This window comes from Polyodon spathula, chromosome 13 (genome assembly GCF_017654505.1).
Source record: "Polyodon spathula isolate WHYD16114869_AA chromosome 13, ASM1765450v1, whole genome shotgun sequence".
Classification (NCBI taxonomy): domain Eukaryota; kingdom Metazoa; phylum Chordata; class Actinopteri; order Acipenseriformes; family Polyodontidae; genus Polyodon; species Polyodon spathula.
The window spans coordinates 7,324,582-7,348,891 of NC_054546.1; the positions used below are offsets into that span (position 1 = coordinate 7,324,582).

At 39.9% G+C, this 24,310-nt stretch overlaps 1 protein-coding gene across 2 annotated transcripts in view; it reads right to left on the reverse strand.

Moving 5' to 3' along the window:
* LOC121325760 (netrin receptor UNC5B-b-like) overlaps positions 1–19,328 on the reverse strand; it is a 56,659-nt gene extending 37,331 nt beyond the window's left edge. For both annotated transcript variants that reach the window (XM_041268709.1, XM_041268708.1), the window contains exon 1: positions 18,497–19,328. In XM_041268709.1, coding sequence (XP_041124643.1) covers positions 18,497–18,584 — 88 coding nt within the window. In that variant the 5' untranslated portion in view covers positions 18,585–19,328. The remainder of the gene's footprint in view (positions 1–18,496) is intronic.
* Positions 19,329–24,310: the final 4,982 nt, after the last annotated feature.

Here is a 24,310-nt window from a genome sequence, read left to right on the forward strand (position 1 = left end):
AGTCCACTTAGTCCTCATCTCCACATTACTAATGTAAATGAATGCATAACTGAAACCCCCTCCGTCCGAAATTATTTTAATTATTTACAGGCAATTACTGAAGGAACTTGACGGGATGGAGCACTGAGCGCTCTTGAGAAAGATAACGAAAGAAAGAAAGAAAGAATTAGGAAGTAATCACTATTATACATTTACTATTGGATGGAAAGAAAGAAAGAAAGAAAGAAAGAAAGAAAGAAAGAAAGAAAGAATTAGGAATTGGACAGCTTTCTGTTCCAATTCGAGCACCACACATTGATGGAATTATTTTGTTAGCTGCAAGCCCTTTAACGCTATGAGTGAAGCCAGATAAATGAATGAAACACAAAGGCATTTTCTCTAAAGGAGCCCATTCCAGTCTCTGGTTAATACGGGTTTCACTTTATTAATAATAATGATGGTGCATGCATTCCACTTGCAGTTGGAGTTTAATCAATTTTCAAAGCAGATCTCTCCAATCCATGTTGTGGATAGGGAATAAGCACACTCAAAACTTAATCCAAATTAGGGGCCGAGGAGGATTAGAGCGCATAATCCCAGGATAAACTGAGATTGATAATCTATACAGCTCCACTGTCCAGGTGCCGGGGGGGATTCCATTATTAAAACTACTGGTTTAGAATACAACATTTATACAATAATAATAATAATAATAATAATAATAATAATAATAATTCTTCTTCTTCTTCTTCTTCTTCTTCTTCTTCTTCTTCTTCTTCTTCTTCTTCTTCTTCTTTCTTCTTCTTAATAATAATAATAATAATAATAATAATAATAATAAATTAGCATTTGTTTTCCTGTTAATTTGTGGGATGGATGGATTGATAATAAAGGATATTTAATATAATAACAGAATTCCTCTGGTCCTCACGTAACATAGAGAAATACAGCAAATCATGCAAACAAACTTGACAATTTTACAGCAAGATCCACCAGCGCACCTATTTTTAAGACTCCCCCACTGATATCATATATCAAGAATCTATGAGAATCTGGAGTCCACAGCAAGATTCATGCTTCTGGGAAACTTTTAATAGGTATACTTCCATGCAATAGACCACACTGCACTACCTGAAAATACACTGACACCCAAACTGGGATCAGAGGCACTGAACATGCACCTCTAAAGGAATAGTATACTGCATTATCTGCAAGAAATGCATTAAACTGTACATTGAAGAAACTAAAAGGCATTTAGCAAACCGCTTTGTGGATGTATTGGAATCAACACCACTACATTTCCAGTAGCCTGACAATTCAACAATGATAATTACACTATGTAACACAATTTTTGTTCCTGGGTAGTAAGTGTTATTTCCTAATTGCTTATGCCTCAAAAGTATAGAAAATGGCTATTATTCCCCACAAACTTTGCTTTTGTGACCAGGACAGGTAAATTTCAAAATATCACTATTTCCAATGGGAAAATGGGCAAATGTGTGTGTTTTCGTTCACATAAAGTCAGAAAAAAACAACATATGAATCCAAATTAACATGCATTTATACTAAAGTAATACAAAAATGACTACAAAAGATTTAGAAGTGAGTAGTTTTTCGAGATTTACGATTATATGCCCGTTTTCCCATTGGAAATAGTGATATTTTGAAATATCATTGTCCTGGTCACAAAAGCAAAGTTTGTGGGGAATAATAGCCATTTTCTATACTTTTGAGGCGTAAGCAATTAGGAAATAACACTTACTACCCAGGAACAAAAAAAAAAAAAATTGTTACACAGTGTAATCACCCTGGTGAAGGCATCACCATCTGTGGGATCAGATTCTTAAAAAAAAGCAGTTTACTGTACTGTGTTTACTTTTCTTTTTACACCGCTGAAGAAGGGCTTTTGTCCAATAAAACCCCAACATTTAATTTGTTTCATTTTAGATAACTAGCTAGCTAGATAGATAGATAGATAGACAGATAGATAGATAGATAGATAGATAGATAGATAGATAGATAGATAGATAGATAGATAGATAGATAGATGTTGTTGGTTCATTCTACAATATAAGAGGTTACTAATACTAACAGCACCTTTAATGGGAACACATAATGAATGCTCTGTGTTCGCTGCTTTCGCTAGCAGGGACCCCAGCAGTGTTGTTAAATTGTAGAGACGCGGTTGCATGCTGGGTTGGGTAATTGTTAAAAGACTAACTGTGTTTGTGTTTCGCCGGGTCATTGTTCCACTCGCACTAGTCATGCAATGATTGAATACATGCCTGTTGTCTCCTGGGTCTTTTCTCCAAATCTTCTAAAAGTTAACGACATTCACCTCACACTTTTCCCATGCCCTTCCTGTGGTTGACTGTGAATCAGCTATGCTTTACTACAGCTGAACCAAGGTGTTTGTTTTTTAAAACCTTCTAACTTTCTCCCGTATGCTTCACTGCACTTTGCGTCACACTGTATATCGCGCCTCATTTTATTCTTTTTTTTTTTAAAGTACAAAATTTATTAAATCCAGCCACCAGCATAAAAAAAAAATTGGTTAGTGAACTTTGACCCACAAGAGTCCATTCGGTCTATGTCAGAACCCCCCCCTTCACTTCATAAAACAAAGAAATCCCACCTCCCACCCAATTATATGGACACTGAGAACTGTTTATCCCCCACCCCCCCATATTTCTATTCCCCTTGTTGAGGGAGCAGTTTCTATAGCAGTGCAGACTCATTGCGGCAGCACAAAGTGAAAAGGGAGTGACTTAACACAGTGAATGAGTGACTGCCTGCTAGTTTAATGGCCGGGCTTCAGGGAAAACCACTGGGCTCACTCTGCAGGGGGGCTTTCTCATTGAAAGAGGGTGTGTGTTTGTGTGTGTGGGGGTTAAATGCGTTCACAGTCATTTAAGTCCAGAATGGAGTCTATACATTCAAATGGACAAACAGCACTTAATGCAGGCCTCAGCCCACACGACCACACTGTCCTGCTTAACCCTCGTGTTGCATCACACCAATATCAGCGTCTTCTATATATTATAATATAATAATAATAACTAATGTAAATCAATAAAATGTGTTGGCGTGTGGTACTCCTCCATTCTCTCCAGAGGCTAAAAGAAACATTTCAAACTTCTTTTTCAAAGACATACTGTATTATAATTTCCCAAAAGTATAGCAAAGTGTAATAAAGCACAATGAAAGCACGGTAAAGTACAGGAAAGCCTTGTAAAGCACAGAGAGGAAAAAGCATATTAAAAACCTGGGTAAACTATGGTAAACACATAGTATAATCATGCGAAAAGTGCAAAATAGCGTGGTAAACTTTTATAAGAGTGAAACACCAACAATGTTCTAGCGATTGTGTTTTTCCTGTTGTCTGGGTCGCTGTTTGTGGTCCACGTGCTGAAAGCTGAGCTCTCTAGAGGTCTATTAGCCTGGTAATGGAGTGCTCTCTCCTCTCTCCTCTCTCCTCTCCCCTCTCTCCACTCTCACCTTTCCCTTCTCTCTCCTCTCTCCCCTCTCCTCCTCTCTCTCCACTCTCCTCTCCCCTGTCTCCACTCTCACCTTTTCCTTCTCTCCTCCCCCCTCTCTCCTCTCTCACCTCTCCGCTCTCTATCATCTCTCCTTTCTCCCCTCTCTCCTCTCCCCTCTCCACTCTCTCCTCTCTCCTCTCCCCTCTCCACTCTCACCTTTCCCTTCTTTCTCCTCTCTCCCCTTTCTCCTCTCTCATCTTTCCTCTCTCTATCCTCTCCTCTCTCCTCTCCTCTTTCTCCTCTCTCCTCTCCTCTCTCCACTCTCACCTTTCCCTTTTCTGTACTCTCTCACCTTTCCCCTCTCTATCCTCTCTCCTCTCTCTCCTCTCTCCTCTCTCCCCTCTCACCTCTCCCCTCTCTCTCTCCTCTCCCCTCTCTCTCCTTTCTCCATCTCTTCCTGTCTTCTCTCTCCTCTCTCCCCTCTCTCACCTTTCCCCTCTCTATCATCTCTCCTCTCTACCCTCTCTCCTCTCCTCTCTCGGTAAACTAGATTCAATAAAACTATTTACTCCAAAGCGTTATTAGGGTCATTTTTGTCTGAAAGGAAAAAATATAATTTTACAATTCTGAAAAGAAACTACTCTCAAGCCCCTAAATGAAATGTCTGAGTTGTTTATCTCGGATTAACTTTGGTGTTTTTTTACTATTTGAAAATATAATGACGTTTTGGAGAATCTAGCCCATTGTCTGTGAAGTATCACAAGGTCTGTCTTATCACCATTAAAATGACCATTTTTTGTAAGTCAAATATTTCTGTTGTCCACCCCCAGGCAACCTCCGATTGGCTAGTTACTTCCAAACTGTCATTAGTACATTGTTTTTTTTTTTTTTCAGAAAGCAGAAACCTGGCCTAATAAAGTTACCAAATATGATATATGCAACACAGACTTTGCTAATGACGATTTGCAGCAAACAGCTTTGAGAATTTAGTCCTTGGGGTTTTTGACTCACCACATTTGAAAAGATCTCAATGTTATGTAGTAATCAAAGAAACAATAATTCAAGAGGGTTTCTTTTAGTATAAGCACATATTCTACCGCAGGGTGTTTCACAGTTATGGATGAAGACCTCAGAGTTAGTAAGCGTTTATTTTTCTGTGTCCTAAATCCAGGGAAAAATTAATCTTTTCTTTCTCATAGTGGCCAAGAGACGCTGTTTTTAGACGGGATACATTGTAGCAGCATTGGCCTGGGATTCATCATGAAGCCGGGATTCAGTTTTCATTTCCAGGGTTATAATTATAGGCTTTACAATGGCATAAGGGGCTGGAAACAATGCTCTCTCTCACAGAGGGCCTCCTCTGGGACAGGGATTCAGTGGCGTTTGGCAGTGCAGCTCATTCTCATGTATAGAAGCTGGTATTTTGCTCTGCAAAATCCTTATTTTGGTCACAAAATAGCATGTGTGTGTGTGTGTTTCCTCTCTCACTCATTACAGATGACTTTTTTTAACAGAACGGGAGGAATTTGGAACAGGCAGCAGTTATTGTTGTGCAGAGTTAACTGTTCCAATTCTAATCGCAGTGCATTACCCTGAGGAGACCCTATCGCCAGCAATGGTGACACAGCGGTGAGTTTAGGACTGATATTTCAACATAGAGCAAGTAGTAGCACACTTGCCTGGTGTCTCCCTGTATTTTTATGCAGTATTTTTGCACTTTTCCCACGGTTATGCTATGCATTTTGAACAGTTTACTCTGTTTTGCCATGTTTTTTTTTTACTATGCCTTACCATAACGCTGTGCTGTACCATGCTTTCACTGTGCTGTATGCAACTTTGTTATGATTTTATTGTGGGAAACATTTATAATGGCAGTGTCTGTTGCTCATATGGCACAGCAATTATTTTCAATTATTATTATTTTTTATAATAGTTTGTACTGTAGTGTGATATGAGTCATCGCTGTGGTCTTAAACTTGTTCAAGTCTCAGATAAGGCTATCTGTGAGGTCAGTATTTTATGTGCACCTGAAAACAATGCAAAACAAAAACCTATGTCGGATTTCCTGGTACAAATACATTTAAAATGTCTATCCGTGTGTCTGTTTCGACCCAATCTGTCTGTCTGGCAATTATTCCAAACTAGAAACAAACGTTAGTTTCTATTAGCCTGGTCCTTCAAAATGATCACCGTTTGTGGGTGACTCTTTCAGGTAGCAAGTACAGTGCAAGCTTTCTGCTACTATCTTTCAGTTACGTCCACGTCCGAAATGCGATGTTACAGTTCCGATAGAAAAAGATATATATATTATATATATATATATATATATATATATATATATATATATAATATATACGTTATAAATATATATATGTACCCTCTCCGCAGCATGTGATTTTGTTGGTGAGCACATGGGAGGCGTCATACACAAAAAACACTCGTTATCATATAATAGACATATCCCCCTCCCAATATCAACACGACCATCTCGACAGTAAAAATAGACATAATGAAGCGTTCTTACCTTTGTATAAGTTAGTGATGAGCAGATGTGTCAGCCGCACGAAGAGTGGGACATTTGCTAGGAAATCTGGACTGTCCTGACCATATAGGGACTGTTGGCATGTATGGTATATATACATATTTGAGCCATATTTTTGTGAAATTAAAACGTAAAAACTTCCCGGTGACAGAGGAAGCTATTTGTGAGGAGTTATGCCCCATTGCTTTGTTTTACAGCACACGGACCAGCGAGCGGTCTCCTTGAAGCAGCCGCAGTGTTGATTGCTGATGAAAGTGTGCGCGTCTCCAGTAGAGTTGTGAGTCTCACATTCAGACAGCTCAGAGTGAGAGCGGGGCACAGCAGCTCTGCTCTCCGTTGACACCGCCCGCCACCTTGTGTTACTGAGTAGATTGGACACTCACACTAATCCAATGTGACTTGACTGCTGAGAAACTAAGTCCAAAGAAACACTGATCAAGTCACTAAGCTGATCTTTGTTTAGAAGTTAGTGCAAAAAGAAACATTTTCCTGAGGAAAAAAAAAAGAAAAAAATTCTGACGGTATAAACCAGAAATAAATTAATTAATAAAAAAAAAAACTCTGCAGGAAAATGCAGTTCAAAGACTGTGTTTTGGTTTTTTGGGGTTCTTTTTTTACCATTAACATACAGGCCTGTGTTTTTCACTACGGGAACTCAATAGTAAAACTACAAAGTAGGCAATTTGACCACAGTGCAAAATCTGGACCCCAGCATATGAAAATGTACTTTTGCATTTGCTTCAAAAATATGTCTCTTATGTTTAGCTGCCTGATTTTTTGACTTGGCGTTCGCTTAAGACTGAATTACCAACACCACATGATCCACAGAAGAAACCTAAAGGCATAAGCAAAAACATCTGCCCACTTGACTGTTACTTTCTAGCAATAAATCATCAATGTATGGATGATTTTCACTTCAGTTTGATATACCAAACACTGACCTAGTCTAGCTGCTACAGTTAGCAATACCAAACACTGGGTTCTAGCTCCTGTAATACCAAGCACTGCTAACTTAAAGCTGCTCTACAGCTGGTAGCCATTAGGCAGCTTCTCCAGTCATGGAATGGTGTGGAATTGGTTGTCAAGCTACTTTGTTGCTGCTGATTTACTGGGATCCTTCTAGAGCACATCTGGATGTGGTTCTAGAGCCATTTCCAAGAACAGTCAGCTAAAGAAACCAGACTAGCAGCAATGGGCCAAACAGACTCCTCTCTTCAGAATGTTTCTTAGGTTCTTACGTTCTTATGTTCTTATGTTATTATTGATACAAAACACTGTGTTTTAGCTTCTATAGTTGGCAATTCAAAACACAGTGTGTTCTAGCTGCTAGAGTTGGCAATTCAAAACACAGTGTGTTCTAGCTGCTAGAGTTGGCAATTCAAAACACAGTGTGTTCTAGCTGCTAGAGTTGGCAAAACAAACACAGTGTGTTCTAGTTGCAGCAGTTCGTAATAGCAAAAATTGGCTAGTTTTTCTCCTGTGTGTGTCTGTCTGTCTTAACATTATGTAAACGCCTCCCAGTTCCTCTCAGATTCCTCCCATGTCTCTTTGCCTCCCTGTCTCTTTAAGAGGGTGCCTTTGTAAGGGCAGCAGGAGCTCAGTATAACAGGCCTGAAGTGCAGGCGCCAGACTGGGATCTTATCTCTGAAGCAAAGCACCGAGCCAGGGGCACACAATGAGGGGCCAACTCCAGATACACACACACCTACCACTGTCTGCCAGCCTGCCTGCCTGTCTGTGTATGTGCCCACCTCACCCTACTATTACCCCTATTGGACATTGTTCCAATGTACACAATAAAAGTAAGCACTGAGAAAAAGTGAGGGCAAAAATGATGCACTCCACTTAAATAAATAAATAAAAAAATAACAGAATGTATTTGATTAAGAAAAAAAATTGATATACTGTAAAAGTCAGTTTTGTTCCCCCTCTACATGTTTTAGGGGGGGGTTGGAGTTAGGAATCAATCATTGCAATATAATGGGTTAATGCAATGTATTCAATACGACAGTGTGTGTCTGTGTCTGTCTAATCTCTATGAGAAAAAGAACCAACGCCACACAGACCGAACAGCAACCTTTTGTGTGTGTTTCTCTCTATGTGTGTGTCTATGTTTCATCACTAGATAAGCAGTTCCCTTGATATATACATACTGTATATTTGAGTTTTACACTATATCTTCTTCATCAGGGATATACATCCCACCGAGATAGGGGTGAAAGGGACCCCGCTTGTAAGGGATAAGACACTTCCATCAAAACGAGACAAAGAAAAGAAAAAACAATACCATCTGATCTTCACTCTCAAACACAATGAGCTTTCATTAACCAGGGAGTCTATCACAGGCCCTCCCTTTCCAGGTGTCTATCAGAGTGAGGCCTTTGAGACTGCCAGCAGATGACATGCCCACACACACACTCTCACACACAGCGATTGTGTGCAATCAGTCACTCTGTGCAGTCACAGTCGGCGGTCTCGTCTCAAAAGAGGTCCCAAGAATTAATAAGGGGGAGGGGTTTAAACCCCCCAAAACTCACAGTGGGGTGCTATTCGATCGCACAGGGCAGTGGCTGAGGCAAGCCTTACTGGTAAACAACCATCACATTGAATATTTGTATTATTATTATTTAAAAAAAAAATTGTACATAAATAGCAGTCTTGAGTGTTGGTGTCCCTGTGAACAAGCAGCAGTCATGATACAACCTTCGTTACCTAAGTAAGCAAATGTCGTAGCGGTGTTGTCTCACATTGTTTTGTTTTTTTTTGTTATCTTTCCTGGGTTCTATGTGATAGTTTGGACTCATTCACTCTTGCAATTCGGTTTAAAAGCTCGACAAACTCTGACCAAGCTTTGATCCAACTCAGGGTGAGAACCTTTGGCAAACTTAGACAAGTAAGCAGGAGTTTTAGCTGCATTTTTCTCTGTAGTTTGCGTTGCCCTTACTCGACTGTGTGAGTGTGGGCTCAGGGGTCCTCAAATACCCTTGCAGCTGTTTCTGTTATGCTAAGAAGCTCCTTTCTGAAGTTGTGGTGGTCGCAACAAGGCATCATAAAGCCACAGGCAGATGGAGCTAATAAGCATTTAACAGGGATAAATGAGATTCTCCACGCTGGTCTTAAAGTAGCAATTCCTAAGCTCTGCTGGAGGGAGGCAGGGAGTGAGAGGGGAGAAAGAGAGAATAGTGTGAAACGGGTATAAAAAAAACATGAAAAAAAGGAAGTAATGATGGAGAGGTAATATGAGAGAGAGTGTTGTGGACAGACAGCAAGCGAGTGGGAGATGATCTCTGTGAAACTAGGAGGCTGAAATCAAATGCATTTTCTTTTGCTCCAATTTTGTGATTTGCATTAAAAGGGACATGTGCTTTCTCAAATTCTTCCATCACATTAAAGGTGAGAAGATAAGTGGGGGAGGGAGAATGACGTACCGCATCACAGCACAACGGGACACCACCAGAGCATCATAAACTAATTCAACCGTTCAGCCAGCCAGCAAAAAAAAAAAAAGCTTGTTTAAAAAGCAGAGAAAAATGCACTTGAAAAGCTGCTCAAGCTGTCGTAAAACCAACCATATGGGCATCTGTCTTCCCAACTACTCGCTGTGTTGGACTGCTGCTGTGTATACTGTTATTTACTGTGGTATTGTTAGCTTTTCTGTAGGACACAGCTGTATTTTAGTACTTCTGTTGGAAATTATAGTCTTTTTGTTGGTTCTGTAGGATATTACAGGATAGTGCTTTTTCAACTATAAAACCCTAATAAACCAATAAAACCCTAAAGGTTTTGGCCCCTGTTTTCAGTTCTGAGTGCAGCTCCAGCTGGAAGCCACAGCGCAGGCACTGACTCACTCAGAGACAAGCCTCCAGGCTGCCATTAATATTCTCTGGTGGAAAGCAGTTGCAAGACAAAAAAAAACCAAGCCAACTGTATAATACGCTGTCCTGCTCTGTTACAATTAATTTCCAGAGTAAATGACTTCGTTCTGAGATACAGACAGCATGCAGGCACAGTACTAGATCAGAAGTTTCTGTGAGAATAGTTTGTACTCCCAAACTTTTAGCATTCTTCGTATTATCAACAGCTGTGCACTCTTGTGAATGCAAAGAAACCAAGATTAATTATAGGAAGACACCTAACTTTACACATGTATCCATAAACTAACAAGAAACAAAGTTAAGGAGACCGGTTTTTCAACTAGTGCATGATGTGTGCACGTGTACACAGCACATTTACATTTGCTTGCACCTTGTAAAGAGCTTGTTGCTTTCCCATAAAACCACAGAAACCCACTGTGACAGAATAGCCAAAATGAGGAGCCTTGGAGACGGAAAGTGCAGCAAATAAAATACTTTTAATTTAATAATAATCAACACACAAAACAAAATGGCACAATGGCCAAATAAAAAGACACAAAACAGTCTAAACAATAACTAATAAACAACACTGCTCACTCACTCACTCACACACTCACTCACACACTCACTCACTCACTCACTCACTCACTCATACACCGCTACCAAACAGATACACACACTCTCACAAACACTCACCAACTAACACTCCCAACCACTCCCTTTTATACAGGTGCTGCAGCTAATTGAGCAATTCGCACCTCATCAGCTACAGCACCTTTCACACATTCCTCACACAAACTCATTAACTCAGATCCACACAGCAGACTCACATCCACTCTAAACACCACAAAACACAAAGACAGGCTGCACCCTGTCACACCCACACACGGGCTATTAAAAGATCTGTTTTCATATAATCACTCGAAAGCAAACGTTGCCGTGATTTGCTGCGTTAGCCAAACTCCCTTGTAGTTTGAATGCTATACCAGTTGTTGTTTTTGTTTTCAACATTATCATGGGAGAAAGTAAACGACAGACTGAGCTCCTTGAAAACATTTCCTTTTTGTGTCTTATAGTTTGAAGTTATGGAAGCCTGTGTGTCTGACAGTACTGGGAATATTGAGGAATATTGAATGCTTGACCCCAGCTACCATCACCCCCTGACACAGAGAGAAAATCCGCTCTGAAGCTTAGACTTGGCATTCACGGCAAGCACAAAAGACCCCCATTGAGATATTATTCCGGACTTTGTACATTACACCCCATCTGGCCTCTGCAGGCCTTCCAGTTATTCATAAAAACAGATTGAAGAAGAAGCAACGACTTTGCTAGAGGCACGCATCTCCCAACAGTGCAGAACAGCCCTCTCTCTCTCTGCCTAAAGAGCAACTTATGAAAATATCAGTTTTCTTAACTAATGTATTCTTCTTCTTCTTCTTCTTCTTCTTCTTCTTCTTCTTCTTCTTCTTCTTCTTCTTCTTCTTCTTCTTCTTCTTCGTCTTCTTTAGATTTTGTACCGTTTCCATTTTCATCATCACATCCTGATGGCAGCAGACTCTGATGCTTAGAGCACAGAGATGGCCTCTCTATACAGTAGCTCTCAGTATCATCCCTCATTTGCACACCAGTGTAAGCATTAACCTGTCCCCCTGCAACACTCTGCCCCCAGGGAATCTATGTAAGTAACACCACCATTATTCTATGTGGTGTTTCTTTACTGATGCAATTGCAACATCCACTTGAGGCGGGGGGGGCTTGAGGAGGGGGGGGGGGTGGAATGGAATGGGCAGGTCCACCGTGGTCCACTGTGGTGTGCCAGGTCCACTGTAGTGTGCCTCACCACCACAAACCTAAAAACATGTTTCTCCCTAGTTCATGGTGCAGTCTTCTGTATTCTGAATTCACTTCTCCCTGATTCATGCTGTAGTTCACTGTATTTTGTTGCAATAGAAGTACATCACACACTGTGATCATACAAGCACAGAACAAATAGAAACCCTGAGCATAGGACATTGAAAAATATATTTTTCTGGGTGGGGGAATGCATTACCTAATGAAAAGTCAGAGAAGTGAGCAACAGGTTAGTGTGTCTCTCCTCATCGCTCCCTGTTTAATTTCTCAGAGCCGCAGGACAGCATTACTACAACAAAGCAGAAATAATAAAAAACAGAGAGATAATCAGTAATAGAACTGACTAGGGAAAAAAACCAAGAAGGGAGGAAGGCAGGCAGGGAGATCGTGGGGAGTTCAAACAAGACGCAAGGTGACTGAGGAGTCAATTCAACTAAAGGTTGTAGCAGGGGAAATATAAACTTGTACAATGAAGTGACCAAAAGCTAAATAACTTTTTGCCTGGGCTGAAGCAAGGCTGGCGTGCCTCATAATAGAGTGCAATTGTTTTTGCATTTCTTTTGCGGATCCATTTGTAAATGTGTTGTTTTTTTAGGGTCTTTATTAACAACCCATTTTGCTCCAAGTGTGTCCATCTGTTTCTTTGTCTGTCTGTCTGTGACACTCACCAAGGACAACTTGTTAACTGCCTTGCATTCTCACAAATCATCTTTGAACTTTTTTATTGCCTCCTATAGACATTTGGGTTTGTGTAGATATAATATGATAAACTTTTGATGTAGAATCTTCATATTCTACTGTGCATTTCTTGAGATCAGTCTATGTACTCCTAAAAATACCGGTCTAATATTGTTTATAACATCCTTATAACACATTCAAAGATGCACTGTGGTTTACAACATATGCCTAAAGAAAGTGGAGACAGACTTTAGACAGAGAGATTGAGACACAGATGGTGTGGAATGGGATCCTTGAAGACCCAACTTGACAAAGTTTTGAGGTCAATCAGCTATGGGAAACAGGCAAGCAATGCTGGGCTGAATGGCCTCCTCTCGTTTGTATTTTGTTTATGTTCTTATGTTCCTAATTTGTTTTTCAACCTACAAAGTCACCTTCCTAGTCCGTACATGGCATCTTCAAGCTCCATTACAGCTGCAAAGCAGCATAACCCTGCCTCAACTTGCTTACTCTATAAAACACCCAGAATAGGTTGTTCTTTTCCAGTCTTGCCCTTGTTAAGTTTACCACAGTTTTCCCATGATTTTATATGGTTTGCCATTTTTATTAATATGCTTTACCTTACCTCGGTGTTCTTTACAATGCTTATCTATGCTTTATTATGCTTTCACTTTGCTTTACTACACTTTGCTATGCTTTCACTTTGGGGAACTTTTATATGGGTACAGTGGCTTCAGCCCCAAAAATAAAAGCCTGTCTCTAACCCCGTTTTGCAGTTCCAACAGGGATCTCCTCGCATTATAAACGAATTAAAATATTAAAGACGGTCATTTTGGACCAATGAATAATACAGCACAGAGGACGTGTATAAGCGATCTGTCTTGTTTCAGGGTGGTCCCAGCTCAGCAGTAAAACGCTAATGTACTGTTGTGGCCAGTGCTGAGGATGGAAATAACGGCTGAGACCACCAAGGCATTGCATAACCATAAAACTGGATGACAGAACCTACGAGAAGCACTGTGCGGTGCTCTATCTGTTCCTAATCCATTGCCGATAATGCTCTTTATAGCCCTGCTATCTAGGATTTCTTCAGGGCAATACGCTGGGATTATTAAAAGATATCCAATGGGATTTTTCAAACGTGTAGAATGTGCACAAAAAATGTTAAAAAATCAGGTCAAACTGGTGTAACACAATGTTGTTCACAAGCCCACTGCCATGCAATTACACAGTAGAAACCACTGGTAATTACCCAGTTATTACAATGTAATTACATAGAAGATCATTCACTGGAATCTAAAGTGCTACCACCATAAAATTAATACACAATGTATCTTGGGCTAAGAAACAGATGCATACATATCTTTCAAACCCTTGGTTAGCACACCTTTAAAAGGGAGACCAGTGATGTTAATTGGGCTGATAGACTTTAAGGAAATTAATTGTAAAGCATGTTCAGTTCCCCAAATATTATCAATGAATACACTGTGTGTGTCTGTCTGCCTGTATTAGAGTGTATATGTAATATGAACATAATCAAGTACAGTGTAAAAAAAGAAGACAGCTCTGCACTTTCTGAGTTGGTTGCATTATTATTGCTAAGCGCGTCTTGGACAGCCACGGTCACACTGCACACGTGAAGCACTCCACACCTCCGCTCTCTCCACCAATTACATGGGCTTTGTTCTTTTATTGTTTTTTATTCTGTTAGTGAAAGGTTCGGAAGGTAAGGGGCAATAGCACTAGCACTGGCCGCAGTCAGGCACACTGCTGCCAGACGGGCAGACAGGCTGCCAGGCAGGCAGGCAGGCATGCGCTCTACCTCAAAGCAAGAGAGAGTACTGGCCTGAACACCTGCTTCTTGCCCCTGTCATTCAGTCCTGGGGCTCTCTCAAGCCAAGCCTGACAATACCGCTCAATTGCGTGGAGGTGTTTGTTTTTGCGGATTAGTGTCCGTTGAGGAAAAGCTGACCAAACTCATTTCACTTGAGACCTGAGCTGATTGGATCCCAGGCCTCCAGAGGTGAAAGGAAGGCGAGGCCAGTGAGTGAACCCACTGCTCCAGCTTGACCCCTTCAGCTACCAGAACTCCCTCGGGGTCAAAATCAGCTTGTATCCTACAGCACCTTTTACTAAATAATAAATACATTAATAATGTGGCATCACTTTCATCTTTTAGAAACCGTTACAAAACAATTTAACAGAAGATAATACAGCCGTCTGAAATTTGTTTGCATGAAATGCCGCTAGTTTAAAGGTTCTTTTTTTCCCCAAAGATTTCATACTTTGCCTTTAATATCATAAGCAGCTTTGGCGATTCAGGTCATACAATGAAGACCACACAAAGGCTATTGGTGGGGGTGGGGGAGGGGGGGTGTTCAAATGTATTAAGCAAGTTATATAAAACTGAATGCAAGCAGGGCAGGGGTCTAAAAAAGACACAGCGCTAAAAGTTATTAATAACAACAACAGCATGACGGGGTAGAACGCCCAACAGCCTAGGACCGAAACTCAGCATATATATATATATATATATATATATATATATATATATATATATATATATATATATATATATATATATATTATGAATAAATATAATTCTGTCCCAGGTTTCTGTGTCACATGATTCATGATAATAGGAAAACAGAAGATTTTACACACAAAAAAACATCGAGCCACGCAGTGGGCATTAACCTCCCTCATTATCTAAGGCTGATTAGAAATGAGGGTTTCTGCTTTCCTTGTTTATTTATCTCCTTTTCCAAGCTAAAAATATTTATGCTATTATCTACAGTACCCTTCTAGGTAAGGAATAAGTCTCCCATTGCAAAGCAGTATGAACCAGCCTAGGTTTTACATTAATTATGTGAGATTAATAATAATAATAATAATAATAATAATAATAATAATAATAATAATAATAATAATAATAATACCTTCAATCTGTGTTCTACCTGCTAAAAAAAATATTGTAAGACATAAATACCCATCCACACGTTCTCTGTCAGTGAGAAAGGTAGTTAATGAAAAGGATTGGTGAAAGTTTTACTTTGTCAGTAGCCATGACTGTCCTTGTCAGTTAAAATTGTCTTTAAAAGCCTCTGGCAGGCAGCCTCCCTTCAGCACTGTGCAATTAGTAAAGAAGGTGATGGCTCCTTAAGATAGGACCCGTTTCCATAACTCTTGAGGGGGTTCATGTGGTATTTGTATATAAATGTTGACAGTTTCCTTTCTTAGCGAACACATTGTTTAGTTAAGATAAACTGACAGGCCACCGTTTGACCATTACCTTCCAGCAAATACTGACAGCATTGCGACACCCGAATTCAATCAAAACAATAACTCCACTTCCGCAGCGGCAGCGGTATGAGCTTGGATTTCACTCAGCACATAGGAGGGCGGTTACAAAGTGATGTGTGACATGAAATCACATCACTGACGTTCTGAATAGTTTAAAGGAGTTAAGTAATAAATAAATAAATAAATAAAAGGAAAAAAAGACACACACACACAAAACACCTTACATTGCAAAAACCTAAACCATCACTAGATAAACTTGACAAAACCAGAACTGGCCTGGCTTGTCAGTTTCAATTTCAGCAGAAAACCACTCCTTTAGAAGCGAGCTGCTTCAATCAGTAGAGCTGCACAAACTCTTCCCCAGCAGGCTACCGATCGCTCTCTCCTCCAAGAGGGAGATAAACACGCTGCGTTTACGTGATGCCTTGCCGTGTTAATGTACTGCTGAACTGAACACTCGCCTCTTAGTTACAGCACGTCAGAAACGTGTATGAAAAACAAACAACTACAAACGTTGTGACACCGAATCACAAACTGTCAGGCCAACGTTGTATTTTGTTGCCGTGTTGATTTAATTGCACAGTAAGTAGTGTTGTGTGTAAAATTTTGCACCATTTGGAGTGAGACTCACAAGAGTTTACCATAGTAAAAAGTGTACAGCACAGCGAAAACATAGTAAAGCAGTGGTAAAACACACTAATAAACAATGCAAACGATGGGTAAACTATGGTAAACGGTGAATAGTATAACTACGGGAAAGGCATGGAGAAACTGCTATAGCATTGCTAAAATACCGTGGTCATTTTTATAAGGGTAATGCTTTTCAAATCTCATTAGGATATTCTTCTGGCGTTGGCATTTGTATTTTGATTTGGTGATTGTACTTAACACATTTAAACAAATATGAGTCACGTCTACAACTTGTTTCCAAATGTTGTTTTTTTTTTTTTTTTTTTTTTTTTTTTTTTTTTTTTTTTTTAATTATTTTAAATTCAGTACATCATCCATAGTTTCTGATTAACAACTGCCGAACCATATGCTGGATTTGAAAACGTGGATTTTTTACCCATACGTCTGCTGTGAGGTAACGCAAATATAGACAAATATGGCCATTTTAGACTTTTTTTTTTCTTTTTATAAGGAGACATATATATGTTGCACCGTGTGGCTCCTAGAAATTGTTTGTGTGTGTGTGTGTCTGTGTGCTTATTTGTACAAAACCGGAGTCTGCAAAAGTAATTAATACAGTAGCACGACTCTGTCTGTGCGTGCGGTTCTTACACTGTGTCGCCAGTAACAGTAATTTTGCAAGCAGACACTGTGCAGCCCACTCCAAACTTCACATCCGGAATGCATTACAGGAAGCGCGATAACATCTATCCTAAATAAAGGACTTTCTAGTGCTTCCTTTTGGGGAGGATTAAGGGAGAGAGGAGTGAGCAGAAAGTTTTAAAAAGGCTATTGTTTGTTAGGTTTTTGTTTTTAAAGGTAATGTATGTATGCTCTCTCTCTCTCTCTCTCTCTCTCTCTCTCTCTCTCTCTCTCTCTCTCTCTCTCTCTCTCTCTCTCTCTCTCTCTCTCTAAACTCGAAATGGCTCAGCATTCGCTTTGAATCAACACAATGCATAACCCAGTCTACCCCAGGCACTTTCATAACATCATTATGATAATCCCTTCTGCAGCCCCGCAAGGACCAGCGCTAAACAGACACTTATTATATGCATGTTGGTGTATTAATCGTCATGACACAATGGGGGGTTTAGTAAATCAAACGGGTTAAACGCCCCCCATGCAGTTGCCAGCATGTGGGATTATAATAGAAAACGTAAAGAACTCTTTATCCCGATACCTCAAAATAACAGGTACACAGGTAAGGGGGGGAGGGGGGGGGGTTATAGAATGGATTCAACGTGAACCCAACTGGTTCCATATTAGAACGATCAGCGGTTCCAAAATGCTTTATATTTTAATGCCCTAATTAAGGGTAATGTTTATTCTCTTCTCCTTAAGAGTGAACGATATAAGGTGTGTTCAAAGTGACACAGTGATGTGTTTGAATAGACAGTGTGTGTGTACTGTTAACACACTGTATACGTTTTCCTTCATGAAGCCAACAGTGTATTCCTTTTCTAAACAAGTACAAATTCAACTAACATGCGAAGTTCTGGGTGTAAAATACTGCAGCATGATGCTGTGGAATCTACTGAGGGAGCAAAGCCATTCAGGTCCACACGCACCCCACATTACAACGTACATGGCCTTTCTGCCTTATACTGTATTCACGCGTTCTATGTGTTATCATGTGTTAACTTTCGATATGTTTTAATATATTTTATATATATATATATATATATATATATATATATATATATATATATATATATATATATATATATATATATATATATACGTTGATATATAATAATATATATATAATCGCCTTATAGCAACCTATAATAAGCGCTTTACTGGACCCGCAGCATGCAGTCTCATACAGACTTGGTATGCCCGCATGTTAACTCATGTCTACTCTGCTGGGTTGTTTATACGTCCGTTGTTTTACCATTAGGACCAAGTGAAGCTTCAGAAGGTTCATGTCGGGAACCCAAGTATGTGTTTGGCGGTCTGGATTAACACTGAACTGAGTACAGATAGCAGATAGTATAGACAAAAAGATAACTTATCTAACATGTGTAAAACAGAAGCACTATGAAAATTAAATGTGATTATAAAAATGCCAATGTTAAGTTGACGTTTAATTTGTGTTTGTGTTGCGTGTGTGTGTGTGTGTGCGCGTCTCTTCTCCTTACCTGCTTCGGTGACTCGTAGGTTACAAAACAAAAGATAAACCATCAGCAGACCGAGCGCCGCAGACCGCTGTATCCGAGATGAGTGCATCGCTCCCCGGCTAAGTAACTGTCCAAGGTCCCGGGGAATTCGCCGACACTGGCCTCCCTTCCACCTCTGTATCGGGTTGAAGGTATTTCTTAATTTTACTTTATTTTTTAAATAGAAGGACACCCTTTCTAAGCTGTATATGGAGAGTATATTTCGTATGTGTTTTATATACCGGCTATTAAAAAGTACCAATTGTAGCAGTTATATCCCTTCGAGTCATAAAAGTGATATGATACCACAAAAAAAAACTCAGTTCGAGAATATCCTCAGTTCAGATTGATGTGCCTCTCCCCCATCAAAAAATAAATCGTGAAACAGAATAGAAGGAACAACCAACAAAGAAAAAAATAAGTTCCCTAGATATCGTATAATTTCGTCATTTCATAAATTATTCTCGTTCGTAACACAAAACACACAAGCACGCAAAGTTATATCAGTCGGTGTGGCGTTTTCAAGAAGCCCGTCATTTCTGCAAAAAAAGTCGGAAAATAATGAGAACTCTGGATTTCTTCCGACTTCAGCAGCTGTGCTGTTGAAACGCGGCTGCTACTCTGCCAGTGTATTCTGACAACGTGTTTCTCCGCTCTTTGCCTTGCTGTGTATCTGCCTCCGTCTCTGCATCCTCCCTCGGACCGCTTTACTTCGCCAATGCCAAGGTGTAAACACGAACAGCAAAAAAGCCAATAGCCTACAACCTCCAAAGTGCAGGGAAAAACGGAGACTCCCTTTCCTGCTTTCCTCAGATTCCACGCTCCAACCAACCAGCCAATCCGCGACTCAAAAATCCAGCAGAACGAAAAATCAAAGGCGATAAAGGAAGACGAGCTACAAAACCCGGAGCAGCGGATCGCTGTGATAACACGGAGACGGATTTCGTGCTTAACACTATATAACTCAATATAACAATATTATTTCTACCACTATATCATATTGTTTTAATAAGTACATAAGCGTTACATGATCTAACAAAGGGACAATGTAGCTCTATTTTGAAAAGTGCTGTCTTATTTTAGACTGTATTGGGACTTATATAAAAGTTAACGTTGGGGTTTTATAGTTTGATAGCGATAATAGCTGCTTCATATTTCCCTTTATTCTTTAATTACACATCTATTTTTTTCATAATTCATTGATTTGGTATATTTAACTTCAATGAGCGGGTGTGTTCATTTCAGTTAAAAGCTGAAAATCTAACACAAAGTGATGCAAAGGAACCAAAGTGCTACCAGTCGTCACTTTACTATTTAAAAGCTTGTCTTTTGACAGAGTTAAGCACGTTTTAATTGAATGTATTGTGTTGCACAGGGTATTGCTGGAGTTCTGCACCAAGATTATGGAACGCTCTTCCAGGGTGATAAAGGACTCTGAGACTTCGGGTATTTTGAAATCACGCCTTAGAACGTATTGTTTTACACTGGCATTTCCTAATGTTCATATCTCTACATTATAGGTCTTACTTAATGAACTGTACTCTGCTTTGTGATGTTTGTACATGAAATGAGCTATATAGAATACAGTTTATTATTATTATTATCAAACAATAAAACCTTGATAGTCACTGGTACATTTTGCACACTTGGTGTTCAATACATTTATTCTTCATTATTATTTAATCATTTAGCGACGCTTTTATACAAAGCGATTTCCAGAGACTGGGGGGGTGAACTATGCTTCATCAGTAACTGCTGCTTCAGAGTCTCTTACAATAGGACTTGGGTTTTACATCTCATACAAGGAGGGTAAATGACTTGCTGAGAGCCACACACAGTAGGTCGCTTATTAATGCATTCTAAATCTGAGTGAGTCATGTGACAGGGGCAAGACCATTGTGATGCTGACACCATTTCCCTCGATGCTCTATCAGACCCCGAACAAATATTTGGTTTTATCTTAATTGTCATAATTGATTAATTAATTAATCAAATTAGCATTAGAGCCTCTGCCACAGTTTGGTTAAAAGTAGCAGTTTTGATTGGATATACTATCCTACTGCACTATACTTTATGGACGGTACAATTGTATTGGTTTAAACATACAGACATACGTCTTTCTATCCCCCTCTCAGTTTCATTTCTTTCCTTCTTTTTTTAGTGCCCTATGGTCAGTGGGTGTAATAAATAGTTCCAGCTGAGATTGAATTTCCAGACAATGACCGCCAGAGGGAGTCCTTTCACACTTTACTCATCTACTGTCACAGTCTCATAGAACTGCAGACAGATCACATTATTATTACCTCAACAAGTTTAAGCACTAAGTCAGTGCTTTTCAATGAGCCTTATGGGGTTCCGAGCACTAAAAGGTTACATCCCCTGTGCTTAAATGCACTGTTGCTATAGAATATGCACAAAGCATACAAAATGTTATTTGTATTGCTGTACTCTGAACTGTTCCAGCAATCAAACAAGTTTATTTGATTATCTTATTCAGTTTAATCTGCTCTAGAAAATAAAGCTAGAAAGCACAACTGTGCTCTGACTTTTGGGGACTGGACCAGTGAGAGAACCCTACATGTGACTTGTAGTCAGGACCAATCAGGGTGCAAAATTACAGTACTATAAGTGACCCAGTGTGCTGGGTTTTTGTGTGGAGTCTTCGTTCACTGATGGTGGGGGGTGGTAGGGGATGGGTTTGCGTGGAAGGAGTATGGCTTGGAGCTGTGAAAGCTGCCAGTAATTGCAGAAGAGCAGCGAGCCCTCCAGGCGACGATTCTTACCTCACAGGAAGTTTGGTTTATTTAGTTCTATACCGAGAAGGTAGCGGGTTGCAAAGGTAAACCAAGCCGATTTCAGTTTGTAGTTCTCTGGTTTAGGGAAGTAGACCCGATCGTCTAGGTCTGGTTCCTCTGCGGCCGTCCAGGCGCACTGGGATTGTTGAAGACCAGTTTGGATTACACTAAAAACGTTTCTGAGGATTGTAGAGTTACTTCTATTTCCTGTTCAGTTCATTGGGTTTGCTAAAGGTCTGTAAAGCTACACACGATTCCATTTACTGAACAGACTGAAAGCCGTAACTGAGGACTCTTATAAGAGACATAAGAACAGTTATAAGAAAATAAATAAAAGAAAGAACCAAACAGCGAAAGAACTGTTACCATTGAAATGAAAAAAGAAAGAAAGAAAGAAAGAAAGAAAGAAAGAAAGAAAGAAAGAAAGAAAGAAAGAAAGAAAGAAAGCAGTAGTGTTATACTCTGGCAGTCCTGTGGACCTCTGACTGCTTCACGCTCGAATGGCGCTAAGCGGCCCAGTAGGACTCACTCTCCGTTCCCCTGCACCACCTCTCAATAATTCAGTGACCGGAGGTTTGTAATCTCGATCAATAATTCATGGATGATAATGTTGTACAACTTCAGCGTGACAGTTTGGTTTAGTGTGGAGAAGTGTGTGCTATCCCCAGCTGGGAAAAAAGAGGGAGAAAAACACAGCAGCTTGTGTTTCCTTGACATCCAGAATATAAACATAACCCATCCCAGCTCCAGCGTGAACTCCGCAACAGAGCCACATCTGAACTCGTACTTAAATGACATGGATTCAATTCAACTTGACTAGGGGTTGGATCTAAAGAAGCCAAGAGCCAGGCCTTGTCATTACTTCTTCGTCTCCTTCTTGGACTGTGATCTGGTCAGTTCGGAAACTAAGGAAGAGGGGGGTCAAATCTAAAGCGTTGAGTCTTTGAGAAGGATTCACATGTATTAAAAATGAGAAGTTGAACTTTCAAACAACGTCCCCACCCCCTAGACTCGGTATGGTTCCGGACTCCGAATGAAGCTTCGGCATCGTGCTCACAGACCAGAGGAGTGGCAGTAATGAATTCCATATAATACAAAAAAAGAAAAAGTGTGCGCGCCCGTGTGGAACCCTGACTTAAACTTGAAAGGTATTTGCATAACAAAAGCTCCACAATATCTGTTCAGTGCGTTCTGTCCTTCTCTTGAGAAATTGCGCAATTACATATTAATATATACCTGTCAAAAAACTGGAACAGGTTCAAGTCCTTCTTCACTTCACTGACAGCCGCTGTGGATTAGAAACTCTTTCCTGCTCTAAACTTACTGGCTATCAGAGTTGCATTTGCTAGCATACTTAAAGGACCGCTACCTTGTTAGCATTAATAGCGATATTGCAGACAATAAATATAAAAAAGCACTGTGTTTGAGTATTTGCAATCACCCTTATACAAGTATTCCATAGTAAAAGCATGGCAAAGTGTAATAAAGCACTGCAGAAGCATGGTAAAGCATAGGTAAGCATAGTAAAGAATAGCGAGGTATGGTAAAGCATATTAATAAACATGGGAAACTAGGGTAAACTATGGTAAATGCATAGTATAATCATTAGAAGAAGGGGGAAAAAACTGGAAAAATACCATGCAAAAATACAGTGGTAAACTTTTACAAGAGCATTACCACTCGAAAGGATTGAAAACATGCTTACCTAATCTTTGTGCAAAATTAAAATATATTCGCCACCCGCACATCAGCATGATGGCTGCTTGATATGCAGAAAAAAAAAATAGAGACTCGTTCTGATTAGCTTTAAACCTAATCCCCCACCCCCACCCCCCCGCTTCCCTTCCTCTACACCTCCCAGATCCCCAGGGGGCCCGGCCTGGCCCTAGCCTAGAAGTAGTGCACTTCCACAGTGAAGCGGCAGGGGGGTGGAGGAGGGGAGGGGAGGGAGAGCCTCATTGCCCCGTCCCATGGTTGAGCGGCACTGTCAGCGCGTGATGGATGCCTCCTTGGAGACGCGACGTTCTACCGTGAGCTGGTGCCAGTGCCGGCACTGCCGAGAGTGCTCAGGTATTCATACTGTGAGCCAGAGCGATCACGTCAAAGCAACAGCACCGTCAATAAGCAGGACTGACTCTATCAGGAGATCAACAACAACCAGGCAAAAATCAACACTGAAATACAGCTGAGTGGAGCATGGGCCACACATACTGTCCATTACATTATTATTATTATTATTATTATTATTATTATTATTATTATTATTATTATTATTATTATTATTATGTCTGGATTATGTTACTCCTATGTTCAGTTATTATCATTTTTCTCTCTATATCTGTTTTTCTTGGAGAATCCTAACTGCTAGATGTTGAACATCCTCATTCCTTTCAAATCATTATTTTGATGAGACCTGTCAGCTCCTCTTTCTTTTTCAATCCTATTTGAAAGACGGTCTACAATTTCAGTTGACTATCAACCAATAGGAAGGAGAAAGCCACATGTTTGGGCTCATTATGTTTAAGGTGTGGTAATGACAGTGCTGGAGAGCTAGGAATGTCATTTTTAATGCTCAATTATATACTTTTCACACAGAAATACAATTTCACTGGGGTATTCCATACTGAAAGGTTTTCTCAGTAGCAATGTAACTGGCAACTAATGGCCAAGTTAATTGACAATCTATTCAGAGCTGAAAGAAAGTTGGGGGAGAGATGATTGAAAATTATTATTCTATAATAATTAATTCGACCCATCAGAAAATGTAATTATTAGTGGAAGGTGAGTGAAGCTGTTTTTTTTTTAATATATTGCTGTACAATACCTGTGAGCAGGCTCCCAGATTATCTGGAAATCTCTTTTTTCATGATCTTTCCCATTCTTAGGGTGATAATTTTTGCACGGCTCCATTGCAATAGGCTGTTGTTTCTTTTAATCAGTGCAGCACTTGTGTATTCATTTTTAAAATAATAATTCATATTCAACACTGTGGATGTGTACA